This window comes from Cricetulus griseus, chromosome 2 (genome assembly GCF_003668045.3).
Source record: "Cricetulus griseus strain 17A/GY chromosome 2, alternate assembly CriGri-PICRH-1.0, whole genome shotgun sequence".
In the NCBI taxonomy this organism is placed as follows: domain Eukaryota; kingdom Metazoa; phylum Chordata; class Mammalia; order Rodentia; family Cricetidae; genus Cricetulus; species Cricetulus griseus.
In genome coordinates, this window is record NC_048595.1 from 288258650 (window position 1) to 288271745 (window position 13096).

Consider the following 13096-nt stretch of genomic DNA (forward strand, 5'->3'; position numbering starts at 1 on the left):
AGAGGACGCTCAGGGACCCAAACCTCGAGTGCGTACCTGGCGCTCGCGCCCGGCCCGCAACACTTCCTGTCCCGCGCGGGTGCGGCGCTCACGTGACCCGGGGCTGGGCGGAGATCACCTGAATAAGGGCGTCACGTGAACGGGAGGCGGGGCAGGGGCGGGGCGTCTCCGGTCACGTGACGGTCCGGGGCGACCGCCGAGCGCCTTCTCGCCGCACTCCCCACCCCCCCCACCCCCCAGGCTCTGGGCTCTCGCTCTCCGGCTCCGGCTGCAGCTTCGCCTCCGCTGTCGCGGTGCGACCGTGTCCCAGGCGCGGCCTCGAACGGCCGTGAGCCCCACGCCACGCGCGATGCGGGCTGTTCAGCCGGGACCTGTGCCCTCCGGGCAGCTCGTCGCGCTCCTGCCGCCGCCGCCGCTGCTGCTGCTGCTGCTGCTGCTGCTCGTGGCGGCCCCGGGCTCCGCGCAGGCCCAGGCCGCGGACTTGGCCGCTCTGTGCAGGTGGGTGTCCTGCGTGGGGGCGCGGGCCGGGGACACGCAGACGCCCGTCCCGCCCCGCCTTGCCCCGCCCCGCCCCGCGGGAAAGTTGCCCGCGTGGTGGCGGCGGCGGCGGCGCAGGGGACGCGCGGGGGACTCGCCGCCGAGGCGCTCGGCCCACGGAGCCCCGTGCCCGGCCACTTGTGGCTGTCATAAGTCCGGGCGGCTTTGTGCGAGTCCCGCGGCCGGGTGTGCCCGTCGGAAGTTGCAGTGGGCAGAGAGCTACGGCTGGGCTTTTGTCCCACTGCACGTTTTTCATGGAAGTTCCAGCCGCGGGGCTTTACAGGCGTCCCCTCTAGTGTGCAAGACTCTCTCCAGGGAGTGCGAGCCTACGGTGGCTTTGGAGTTGGGTAGTGGTGGTTTCGATTGCAGATTGAACCCGTCTACGGCAGTTCCCCTCTTTCCTTATTTAAAGTAGCTGGTTGTCAGTGGGTGAAGCTTTTTCTTCTTTTGACGGGGTGGGGGGTGGGGGGCTTGAGGGGTGGTCATCCGTGTTGGTTTTCAAGACTTTACCCTTCAGTTCTCCCAGTCAGCTTCCTGTCTGGTTGCTCACATGATGTCATTGTCTCCAGAGTGGAGTCTTCTGCTCTGGGAACCAAGGTTGTATAATCTCCAGTCCCATTGAAGTTTGTTGGTGTTGGACACAGACTCGTGGGCTGAGGGAACTTCTAATACCAGGAGTTTGGGGACTGGCCTCCTCCGGACTCTTTAGGGTGATGGGAAGTCAAACCTTTTCTTGTTTTTAAAACTTGGATAAGAAGGAAGCAGGATGAAAATCTTGAAGCCAGCCTTACCCTGGACTTTCTGAGCCAAACTTCATGTTTCTGATGGTGGTTGCAGGCACCTCTTTCCCCGCTTGTGTCAGAGAGTTTTGTTCTCACCCAGAGCTCACAACTTGTAGGAATCATTGTAATAGGAACGAAGCGGCCAGACTTCTATTTCCCATTTTGGAGAGTATCTGGAGGGAGAGTCTGCTGCGCTGCAATTTATAGACCAATTAGCTGCCCGAAGAGAAATCACTGCCCCAGTAACTTCATAATACGGGGAAACAGTGCCCCTTAAACAAAAGGGGGGGGCATTTAGAACAGGAAATTTTGGATTAAGGACTGCTGTGACCTAGAATTAACACAGCTGGGCTAGTGCTGTGGCCTTTTTTAGTTAATTGGAATTTGTTTCTTTTGAGGGGGATGGTACTGGGGATCGAACTTAGGTCAGGCATGCTAAGCAAATAGTCTATCACTGACCTACAGCCCTTTCCTTAGGATTCTATTTTTTACATTATTATTTTTAAAGAGAGAAAGTGTGTGTGTGTGTGTGTGTGTGTGTGTGTGTGTGTGTGTGTGTGTGTGTGGTGTATCTGCCATGCAGGGGCCAGAACAGGATCTCCAGAGCCTTTGGAGCTGGAGTTATAGGTTATGAGCAGCCTGTCTGGGTGCTAGAGAGTTGAGCTTGGGTCCCCCTTGACAGACCACTCTCCAGCTGTAGTATAATTCATTTCTTTAAAAAAAATAAAATTATTTTTATTTTATTCTGTGTGCATTAGTATTTTGTTTGTATGTATGTCTTTTGACCACATGCCTTCATGGTGTCCTTGGAGGCTGTCAGGTTCCCTGGAACTGGAGTTATAAATGGCTTTGTGGCACCATGTGGGTGCTGGGCATTGAACTTGTGCAAGAGCAGCAAGTGCTTGTAACAGCTGAGCCATTTCTCCAGCCCCCTGGAGTGAGTGAGTGAGTGGGTAAATTAGTTTCCCTCCCTCCCTCCCTCCCTTTCTCCCTCCTTCCCTCCCTCCCTCCTTGTTTTGTTTTGTTTTCAATACAGGGTTTCTCTGTGTAGCCCTGACTGTCCTGGAACTCACTCTATAGATCAGGCTGGCCTGGAACTCAAGAGATCTGCCTGCCTCTGCCTCCTGAGTGTTGGAATTGAAGGTGTGCACCACCACCACCTGGCTTAGAGTTTATTTCTTAATAGGTTAAAAGTTCTCAAGGAGAAGTGATAAAACACTGGTGTCTTTGTGCATGGTCATCTCACTGTCTTGAACTTGCGGCAGTTCACCTCATCTGGGTGGGGGAAATGCTGGTACTTACCCTGGTAGAATGACCTTTGTGACTGCATTCACTGGGGCCAACATCACATGTGGTATGACTGCCAGTGCTAGAGAGCATCTCCGGTGTTGTTAGAGGTTCCTGCTTAGTCTCTGACTATCTCTAAGGTTGTTCCTCTGGATTTCCTCAGGGACGTTGAACTTGCCAGTCCTTCACACCTGTCCCCCACTTGTCATTATGCTCTATTTGTACATAGAAACTTTCTTGGAACCAATTTTAATGTCCCTTCCAAACTTAGTATCTGCAGAGTGTAGTTTGTCATGTGTGTTCCTGTTTAGTTTTGTGTTCTGGGAGCTCAAACCAGGCCCAGGCCAAAGCTAGGCAGCTGTTTTCTTACAGGGCTAGACCTGCAGCACTTGAGTTCAGAATCGCTTCATGCTTTTAACCACTTCCTTGGAAATGTGGGCAGTTATCTGAGTACTATTAGATAAAGCCACCTTCAAGTCCCTTAAGATGATCATATGAACATGGAAGGAGGCTAGTAATTCCTTCTAAATCCAGTGTAAGTCCCGGCGGTATCTAGGGAGCATGGTGTACTTGGCCGCCTGTTTAGTCTCTTCATAGGCTCCATGGCTGAGATGCTGATGGCCCACATGGGACTCCTGGGTGTTAACAGTAGGCTCCTGTAGTTGGTACTCTTTGTGTTTGTTTTTGCTACCTGGTCACATGGAGGTAGTTTCTTGTGTGACAAGGACCATTCCAGGTATTTGTAAACCAACGGAAACGGACTACTTTTTTCCTTGCTGAAACAAACAAAAAAACCAAATGGACATGGTATGGTTTGATGCCTAGGGCAGTTCCGGAAAGTTGTTATTTCTGTAACATGGCATGTCTGGGCACCATGGGGCTTTCCTAAACTCAAGCCATAGGTTCTCAGACAGCCTCTCCCAAGAGAGGCTTATTTCCAGAACACAGGAGGGGAGTTCTGGCCTGTTTCTGGGGTGTCAGCTTCCTGTGGGGACTTCAAGTTGGTGCAGAGCTTTGAGATGAGCTAGGGCTCTGGCCACTGAATTAGGGGTGCAGTTCCTACTTCATTTAGGCTTGGGGAGGGTAGAAGGAGCCCAAGTGGAGGGGATATTTCAGCAGCGGGTCTTAGGATATTTGCACAGTGGAGAGGCCTGCTCTGGGAGATGTGTATGTACAGCAGACCTGGCAGAGGCAAGTGTACACTACAGCACTGTAAAGAACCGCTTGGTCTTTGAAGAGACCGTACATAGACAGACAGACAGACAGACAGACAGACACCCCCCCCCCCACACAGATACTGGGCACCGACTGAACCTAGGGCTTCATGCATGGTTTACCTGCCAACTGCATCCCTTCTCTCTTACCTTTTACTTTTCTGAGACAAAGGCTTGCTAAGTAGCCTAAGCTGGTCTTGAACTTTGCCATCCTCCTGCCCTAGTCTCTGTTGTAGCCAGGATTCCAGGTACTATTTGATTTGTCTAATGTCTGGAGGACAATGTGCTGTGGAAGAAGTTACTCAGAGGTCTTTCAGGATGTGCTGTGCTAGTACAGAGCTCATGTAAAGATCTTACTTTGTGAGGCTGTGAGCCTGTTGGTGGCACTGACCTGGATAGGGAACATGTGAAGGTCAGTGGCGCAGGGTAAGTGAGAACAAGAGAGGAGCAGAGGCCAGGCAATGCAGAACCAGAAGGGGCTAAGTGATGCTTTTGCATAGTCATTCACTGGAGTAACTTACTACTTTAAACTTTGCAGAATGTCATGTTACGTATGTTAAATGCATATTTCCACCTTTGATTTTAGGTGTTTGCATTATCCTTCATGGTGGAAGGCATAACAGTTGGAACTGATTATAAAATGCTTGGTCTGGTGGTTAACTACTTTGAAATTTATACAGGACAAGTTTTCTCCAAATTGTTTGGGTATGAATGCTGGAGAGTTTTTATTATATTGAGGACAAGAGAATAATGAAGCCAGCTGGGAGTTGCAGTCAGTTTAGTTGCTATCTCTAGGGAGATTTTTTTTTCTCCTGCAGTTTTTCCAAAAGAACAATGCTTATATGCTTAATTTGGGCCACATGTTAGCCTGGATCACATCCATTTGTGTGCATGCATTTCTTTTAACCTTAAGTGTGTGTTAGCCTGGGATTGTTAATTATGGTAACATTATGGTTTTTGTTTTTCTTTTTTGACAGGGTCTCTCATACTCTCACTATAGCTCACTGTATTGTAGTTGAGAGTTACCTTGAATTCTTGGTCCTCTTGTCTCTACTTTCTGTCAGCTCTTAAAACAGCACCTTTTTTTTGTAAATAATAATAATTTGTCTATTAACCCTTTAGCAATTTTTTTTATTATATACTTGCAGAAATTTATGAATTTCTAATGTTTTCAGGGTCAAGTCCTTTCTTAGGTATGTGTACCATGGTTTCCCTCCCTCCCTCCCTCCCTCCCTCTCTCCCTCCCTCCCATTTCTGTTGCTGTGATAAAACACCTTGGCTATGGCAGTTTATAGCCGAAAGAGTTTATCTTGGCTGGGTTAGCATGGTAGCAAGTGGCAGCTTTAACTGCAGCATGAAGGAAAGCCTGCCTTACTTTCTCTAGCGAGGCCATAGGGAGGCCATGCCTTCTAAACCTTCCAAATATCACCACCAGCTGGGGACCAAGTGTTCAATTATGGGAGCCTGTGGGAGCCATTCTTATTCTAATCACAAATCTAAGAAATCTTTTGCTTGTGTCAGAATCTCATTGTTGGAAGGCCTTCCTGTGCATTGCAGGGTGTTAGGCAGCGCTCCTGGTCTTCCCCCAGCAGTGCCAAGGCTCTTCACTGCATGCCCCTCACCTGGGTGACAGAGGAAAACGTCCCCAGATATTTCAGATGAACCCCCAACCATGAAAAGTTCTCCCTTTGGGAATCACTGAGTACCCAAAGGTCACAGCGATTTTATCCTCTTAGTTAATTTTTTTTTGTGTATTGTGAGGCTCATTTCCCCCTGAACATGTTTTATTTGCTGTCCTGGATGTGGTTGGCTTGCTGGGTGTCATGCCCCGCCCCCCCCCCCCCCCAGCAGGGATTTTCTATGTAACAGCCCTGGCTGTCATGGAACTCTTTGTAGACCAGGCTGGCCTCGAACTCACAGAGGTCTGTCTGCCTCTACCTCCCAAGTGCTGGGATTAAAAGCATGTGCTACCACTGCCAGGCAGCAGCTGAGTTTTTAACTGGTACCATGCTGTAATTTTTCTTTGCTGTCTTCTCAACTCATTTTTGTTATCAGTAATATGACAGTTTTGTGGAATGAGTCAACTTTTTTTTTTAAAAATGATTGGGATCAGTTTTTGTGTGAACTAGATATTTTCTGTTAAGTATATTTTGGTAGAACTTAGTAGTAGTGGTCTAGTAACCTGGTGCTTTGGCGGGAGGAGGTAGAATGGGGGAGGAACTTAAATATGGTGTCATCTATCTATCTATCTATCTATCTATCTATCCATCCATCCATCCATCCAATATTGACACAGGGTCTCCTGTATAGAGTAGCAAGCCTTAAACTTGGGGTCCTTCTGCCTCAGTCTCTGTAGTCACAAGCATTTGTCATCTTACCCAACATTTCAGGTTTCAGGTTTACATTCTTGTCTATAAAGATTTCCTGTCTTTTCTTGAGCCAGTTTTGATAATCTTTGTTTTCAGGGAGGAGGTGGGGAGGGAGAGGGAGAGTGAGCGCAGGTGTGCATGTGTGTGTGTGTTTCTGTGATTCTGTGGTGTGTGTGTGTGTGTGTGTGTGTGTGTGTTGTGTCGTGTCTATGGTGCCTGTGTGTGTGTTGTGTGTCTGTCTATGGTGCCTGTGTGTATGTGTGTCTATATTGTGTGTATATGTGTGCCTCTTTATGGTGTCTATGTGTATATGTGTTGTCAGAGAGCAACCTCATGTACCACCTTTTCTCTGAGACAAGATCTCTCACTGAGAGGGACTCACCCAGACTGCTGGCTTCTGTGTCCAGGGATCTGCCTGCGCCGCCCCCCCCCCCCCAACCTCTTCATCTATGGATGATAAGTATGTTCTGCTGGCTTTTTAATGTGGGCTCTGGAGCTCCAAATTATGTTCTCAAGCTTACTTCAAGTACTGTCAGTCAGTGGTTTTTATCATCACACTTGGTTTCTTTCTTTCTTTTTTTTTTTTGAGATGTTTTTAAAAGTTTTATGTGTATGAGTGTCTTGCCTGCATATATGTCTGTACACCATGTGTTTAATGTCTTTGGAGGCCCCACTGTTACACCTTCTTTTTCTGTTTTACTGTACCCACTTACTACTAATTTTTCAGTGTTGAAAGCTTAAACCTTTAAAATGAATTTGCAAATTGTATTAAGGAATGTCTTTAGGCTTTTCGGAGATCGCTGTTTAAGGGCTCGTGCTGCTCTCCCAGAGGATGTGGGTTTGGCACCCAGTATTCACAGCAGGCAAACTCACAACCAGTTCTGTATCTCCAGTTCCAGGGGTTCCAGTGTGGCATCTGCGCCTGTACCTGCACTTGCAGGTGTGCCCACATGCAGCTAAATAGTAAACTTAAAACATGTTAACAACAGAAAGACCTGTCTTTAAAGTCTGGTGTCCCCTTCCTCTGAGGCTCCCAGTGCTCTTACAAGGCTTTACACTAATGATTCCACTTTCTAGTGTTTTCTAGTATCTAACCTCCTGGACCCACTAAAGCATGCAGTCTTCCAAGTGCCTCGGTATGGATGTATATGGTGGAGGTCCCCAAAGCGTCATTGTTGGAAGTTAAATCCCCATTGTGAGGGGTAGGAAGGTGGACATTTAATCCCAATTGGGGTTCAGAGGTGAGGGCTCTGGGAGGTGATTAGGATTAGATGAGATCATTAGTATGGAGCCTGTGACTGAGTCCCAGAGGCTTTACAGGAACACAGAGACCAACACACACAGTCGACACAGACACAACACAAGTGCCCTTGTATTCCCATACCTTGATGAGTGACACTACATGTCCTGGAAACCAACATCACCTGGGGTGCGCTGACCTCAGGTCTTCAGAAGTGAGAGCCAGAACATGGCTTGTCTCTGTCATTTCTTTATGGTAAACCGTGCTGACAAATCCATAGATAAACTTTAGGGGGTTTATCTATCTTTTCCACTGGGGCCAGTGAGTGCTGGTCAGAGTTGTTAGTTGTGCTGCCCAGCGTCTTCTGCCCTCAGTTATTCCAGCCCTTGATCCTTGTTTACATCTTATTCATGGCTCTGGATTTGGATGGGGTGTGTTTGCCTGTCTGCTATGGGCTCTGCAACTTCCTTGCTGATGTAGAACCCCAGCTTCATGTCCTTGATGAAGTCTGGGGTACCCAGTCTAGCTTTAAACTTGGTATGTAGCAAGGATGAGCTAAAGTCTTCTAATCGTCTTGGCTCTACCTATAGGCATTTGCCACCACACCTAGTTTATGGCTTTAAGCTGGGCTGGAGTTGACGCCTGGGGCTTTGCTCACACTGGGGGAGTACTGTACCAACCTAGCTGTTTCCCCATCTTTGCCCTCACCTCATTCTCCTCCCCTGCCTTTTGAGACAGGATCACTTTACATAGCCCTGGCTGTCCTGGAATTCACTGTGTAGGTCAGGCTAGCCTCGAACCTACAGAGATCCACTTGCTTCTGCCTCCTGAATGTCCCATTTATCTATTTATTTATTTGTTTATTATTATTATTATTATTTTTGAGACAGGGTTTCACTGTGTGTCAGATTGACCTTGAACTCAAAAATCTCTGCCTCCAAGTGTTGGCATTAAAGGTGTGTGCCACCATCACTCAGCTATTTTTGTTTTTGTTGAGACTTGGTTTTACTCATACTGTCCTTGAACTCATGATCCTCCTACCTCAGCTCTTGAATGTTGGGGTTACAAGCAAGGAGTACCATGCCTGGTTTGCCTAGCTCTATCTTTTTGTTCCCCTGGGCCTTTTCTTTCGTTGTTATCTTGTGTCCCTGTTGCCCTGACCCCAGTGGCCCCTGATTGCACTCCTTGTGGTAAATCTTACCCTGGACATCTGTTGCCCTGTGCAGCTGCTCAGGGCAGGGCTGGAAGCTGTTGTTGGAACTTGGCTATAAATTGCTTTGGGGGAGATGGGAGATGGGTAGAGAACATGCCAGAGGCTGGTCTTTGAGTCTGAGGTCTTGTCTTATTCTGCCATTGGATAACCAGCCAGCAGCACTGTTCCTGCAGCAGGCAGCTGCTGGCCCCTGTTGACAGTTGTTGGCAGAGCACTGGTGCAGCCCGACGTCAGTCTGTGCAAGTCCTGCCTGAGACAGGTCAGGATGATGGAGCTGGTGTCAAGCTGTCTCCGGGTTTTCCCTCTTCCACACCATTGAGACTGGCTGTCTCTGTAATCCCAGATGTGTGGTCCTCCTGCCTCAGCATCTGAGTCTTGCTGGGCTTACAGGCAGGTGCTACCATGCTTGACTGGAAGCCACTTTTAGAAATCACTGTCTCGTTGTTACCCCTTGTTGGACTGGGAGTTTCTGCCTCAGTGAGTGCATGCTGGTTGAGATTTCCTTGTGTGGAAGGAAAGGGTCTTTTCTGAAAAAGTTTGAAGCTGTGGGTCTGTGGTTCTGCAGTCCCATTTCACACTCCGAGTTCTGAGTAGCAAATTGCAAGTTTTTTTTTTTTTTTTTTTCTTCCAACATAATCTCCCCTGGCACAGTAGGTGTGGGGTTTGGGAAGGTGCCAGGTCCAGGTGCCCCACGTTGGGCTGGGCCCTGTGGCTCTACAATCCTACTTCCTGGAAGCAGAAGGAGGTGGTGGTTTTATTATTATTATTATTATTATTTTAATTAGTGTCTCTCTATGTAGACCAGGGTAGCCTGCGTCTGCTTCCCAAGTGCTGTGATTTTCCTAGGTAAACTAGTTGTTTATCTCTAGTGGGAGGCAGGAAGGCCTAGCTGACACACAGGTGCCTACCAGTGGCTCCTGCCATCAGCAGGACTTCCCTGGCTCCCTGGGGGTTGGGATTGTCTGCTGTAGGTAGAGCCTCAGAGTTTAGTGAGAAAATGTTGGATCGCTGCACCTTGCTCTACAACTGCAACTCAGCTATTGTTGGCAAGGGTTTTGAGGTTCCAAAGACTGTCATGTTCTATTTTGGTCTCTGATAGCCATCGCAGTGGAGGAAAATCCCACTGTCCTGTCCCCATGGGTGTGAAACTTGCCCTCCAGATCAGCCAGCCATTGGCCATTGGCAGGAGTTTCCCTTGCTGAGTTGTTGCTGAAGGCTAAGTTCCTCAGGGCCTGACTGGTCCTGTAGGTGTTGTAGAGCAGTTGACCCTAGCTGTGGTTTAGGGTAGGAGACACCAGGGAAAGTTAGGCAGTGTGCAATCAGTCAACAGTGGCCTCCAACTTGCTTTGCCTGGGAGGTAAGTCTCAGAGGTGGCCTTTTAGGCTGAACCTTTGTGTATGAGCTGTCACAGAGCTTTTGTGTGGTTACTAAGGTTTGACCGGATGTAAGGTTGTTCAAATTCCGGCTGACTCCAAAACCAGTCTTCACTCTGCGTTTTGGGCAATACTGGGGTTTGAAGTTAGGTCCTTGGCTTATAAGGTAGGAAAACTGTGCCCTTGAGCTGTATCTCTAGTAAAACAACAAAAAGCTATGAGACAGGGTCTCACTGAGTTGCCTAAGACAACCCTCCAGCTTGTGATCTCCCTACCTTAGCCTCCATTGCAGTTGGTCTTACAAGTCTGTGCCAACAGGCCTGGCTGTCAGCTGCACATTTTAAAGCAGATGTTTTGTGTGGAAAAACTCCCCACTCCTCCGCCTGGCCTGCAAATAGAACAAGTCACCAGACCAGAAATGACACAGAAGAGGGTTTCTTAGAAGTGACTAGGGCAGCACCCACTGAGTCATCATCATTGTTCCTCTGGTCTCCTCCTCTCACCTGACCAGCTGTAGATGTGTTACTTTCCATTCTGAAGCGAAAGCCAACATCTCTTCCTGTTGACTCTTAGAGGAGGCAGTGTGAGCCAGTAGTGTTGTGGGGTTTGGCGTTTCTTAGGAATGTGAGAGAGGATGGCAGGGCTCAGGACGAGGGTCTAGGCTCTTCAGTCAGGTGATGAAGTAAAGGGAGCCTGAACGAAGTGAGGGGTAAACTCTGCATCCAACAGGAAGAGCCCTGCAGGACTCCACCTGTTATACCAAAGGGGTCAGTGTGGTGGGAGCAGCCTGCTCACCCCCATGTAGGTGGGCACAGGAGGGAGGTCAAGAATTAACCTGGGGCTGGGTCCCAGAGGTGACTGTATTGACTTCGGAGCTATTGGGGGATCAAGAACATGTGGAAATTAAGAAGCTGGGCACAGTGGCTCATATTTGTAGTCCTAGCACTTGGCAGGCTCAGGCAGGAGGATAGCCCTGAGTTCCAGATCAGCCTGAACTGAAAGGAGTGTTCTTTTGTTTAAGTTAAAAAGAAAGTCGCGCTATGGAGATGGAACGAGAACAGGAGATACATTAATCATAGAGTTTATTACAGGCAGAGAGAGCGAGAGGGGCAGAAGAGAGAGAGACGAAGGGCGAGAGAGCGAGAGGAGCAAGAGAGGAAGAGAGCATAAGTGGGCAGGGGGTCTGTCTTTTAAAGGGGTCTGTGCAGACTAGTACTCATGGAACCCTGGTCTGACCAGGGCAGTGCCTGAGTGCATTCTGCCAGGTAACAGAGGCAGGCCAGCATAATGCCTGAACCTTTCAAGGAGTGAGACTCAAAAACAAACCTCAAGCCCCCAAAGTTCTCATTGGTTTGCTTTTGTGCAGAGTGGCTTCTTGTCTATCAGGTCCCTGAGGCTGGTGACAGTTTCGCTGACAGGATACAGCGGGAAGTAGCCTGTGCTTGGGGCTGAGGACATAGCAAGTTCCTGCTGGTGTTGGTCACCTTCCGATCTGAGACTGCCGGCAGGCCAGCTTACATCCGTGCTCTGTAGTTTCATGTCTCTAAGGTGGCGGAGATTTCGTGCTCCTTGAGACAGTGGGGATTAAGTGATTATGTTCAGAAGCCTTGAAGGGCATGCCCCAGGTGTGTCATTTTGGGACAGTCTGTTGTCACCCTGAACATCTGACCCTCTTGCCCAATTCTAGAATTACAGCAGCACACCACTACTCCTGTTTATACTGTTCTGGGCATTACCTAACCCAGGGCTTTGAGCTTGGTAGTCAAGCACCCGACAACTGAGCAACAGCCCTAGACTCTTTCTCGAACTGGGGTCCTGTGTACTGTTTCCCATCACAGATCTTTTATTTTATTTTTGGTAGTGAGGAAGAACCTAGGCTATCACACATTGTGGGAAATACTGTACCACTGAGCTTTAATCCAGCTCTGGTGTACTTTTCTTTCTTCCTTGAAGTTAGGAGTAAAGCAAGAGGGCATCCCGATTTTTACTGTTGAGGAGAACGTAATCCTGGTTACAGGTGAACCCACCAATTTATAGACACAGGACACCCATTTGGAGTAGGGCTGAGGACTCAAACCCTGGCCTGCAACCGATATGGTGGAGTTGAGCTGTGCAAACCCACGTTCTGGGTGATTCCTGGTGACTTTGTGTCTTGGAGGGCAGGTGTCATTTGCTGTAGGGAAATTTTGGAGGATGAGAGTTCTAGTCCCTGTGCTACTGGCCATTTCAGGTTTAGCTGGCCACTCTGTGGTGGCAGCTGCTAGTGCTTAGATTTAGACAGTGGAGGGTTGGGAGGCTCAGCTGCTGGTCTGTCTTGAGGAGACAACTAGGGGGAAGCTGTCTGTCTCTGGCTTAGTGTCTTGTTGTCTATGTGCGCCCTGCTTCCTGCCAAATGCAGTGTGTGTGTGTGTGTGTGTGTGTGTGTGTGTGTGTGTGTGTGTGTGTGTGTGTGTGTGTGTGTGTGTGTGGTTTGGGTATGATACACTTCATACCCCAAAGGCTTACGTTTTTGAAACCTTGGTCTCTAGTGGTAGATGAAGTCACTGAGAGGTGGCTGGTTCATCAGGGTGCTGTAGACCAGTCTTTGTACACTGTAAATATGTGTTACTCTCATTATTAATAAAAAGCTGATTAGCTGATGGCTAGGCAGGATTTTCAAGGCAGAGACTGCTGGGAAGAAGGGTGGAGTCAGAGGAGCCAGATAGAGGAAGCAGGATACATTGGAGAGGTAAAAGCCATGAGTCTCAGGGCAGAGCACATAGATGAACAGAAATGGATTAATTTAAATTGTAAGAGCTAGCTAGTAATAAGTCTGAGCTATCGACTGAGCATTTATAATTAAGTCTCTGAGTGGTTATTTGGGAGGCTTCTGGGACACAGAAACTCCACCTACATTAGGGCTTTGACCTCACCATCAAAGGATTAATTCACAGACACACACATAATTTCATTGCATGATTGGGGGAGGATTGGGACTTTCAGTGGTGGTGCCTAGTTGGAGAAAGTGTGTCTCTAGTGACACACTTGGAGGCCATCTGGTCCCAGGCCTGCCTGTGTTTCCCCCCCCTTCCCCACTTCCCC

General features: G+C 48.7%; 1 protein-coding gene across 1 annotated transcript in view; it reads left to right on the top strand.

Moving 5' to 3' along the window:
• The first annotated feature begins 230 nt into the window (after positions 1 to 230).
• The window catches only part of Igf2r (insulin like growth factor 2 receptor), a 98180-nt gene continuing 85314 nt past the window's right edge, over positions 231 to 13096 (top strand). Inside the window, exon 1 of the mRNA XM_027401095.2 lies at positions 231 to 498. Coding sequence (XP_027256896.1) covers positions 350 to 498 — 149 coding nt within the window. The 5' untranslated portion in view covers positions 231 to 349. The remainder of the gene's footprint in view (positions 499 to 13096) is intronic.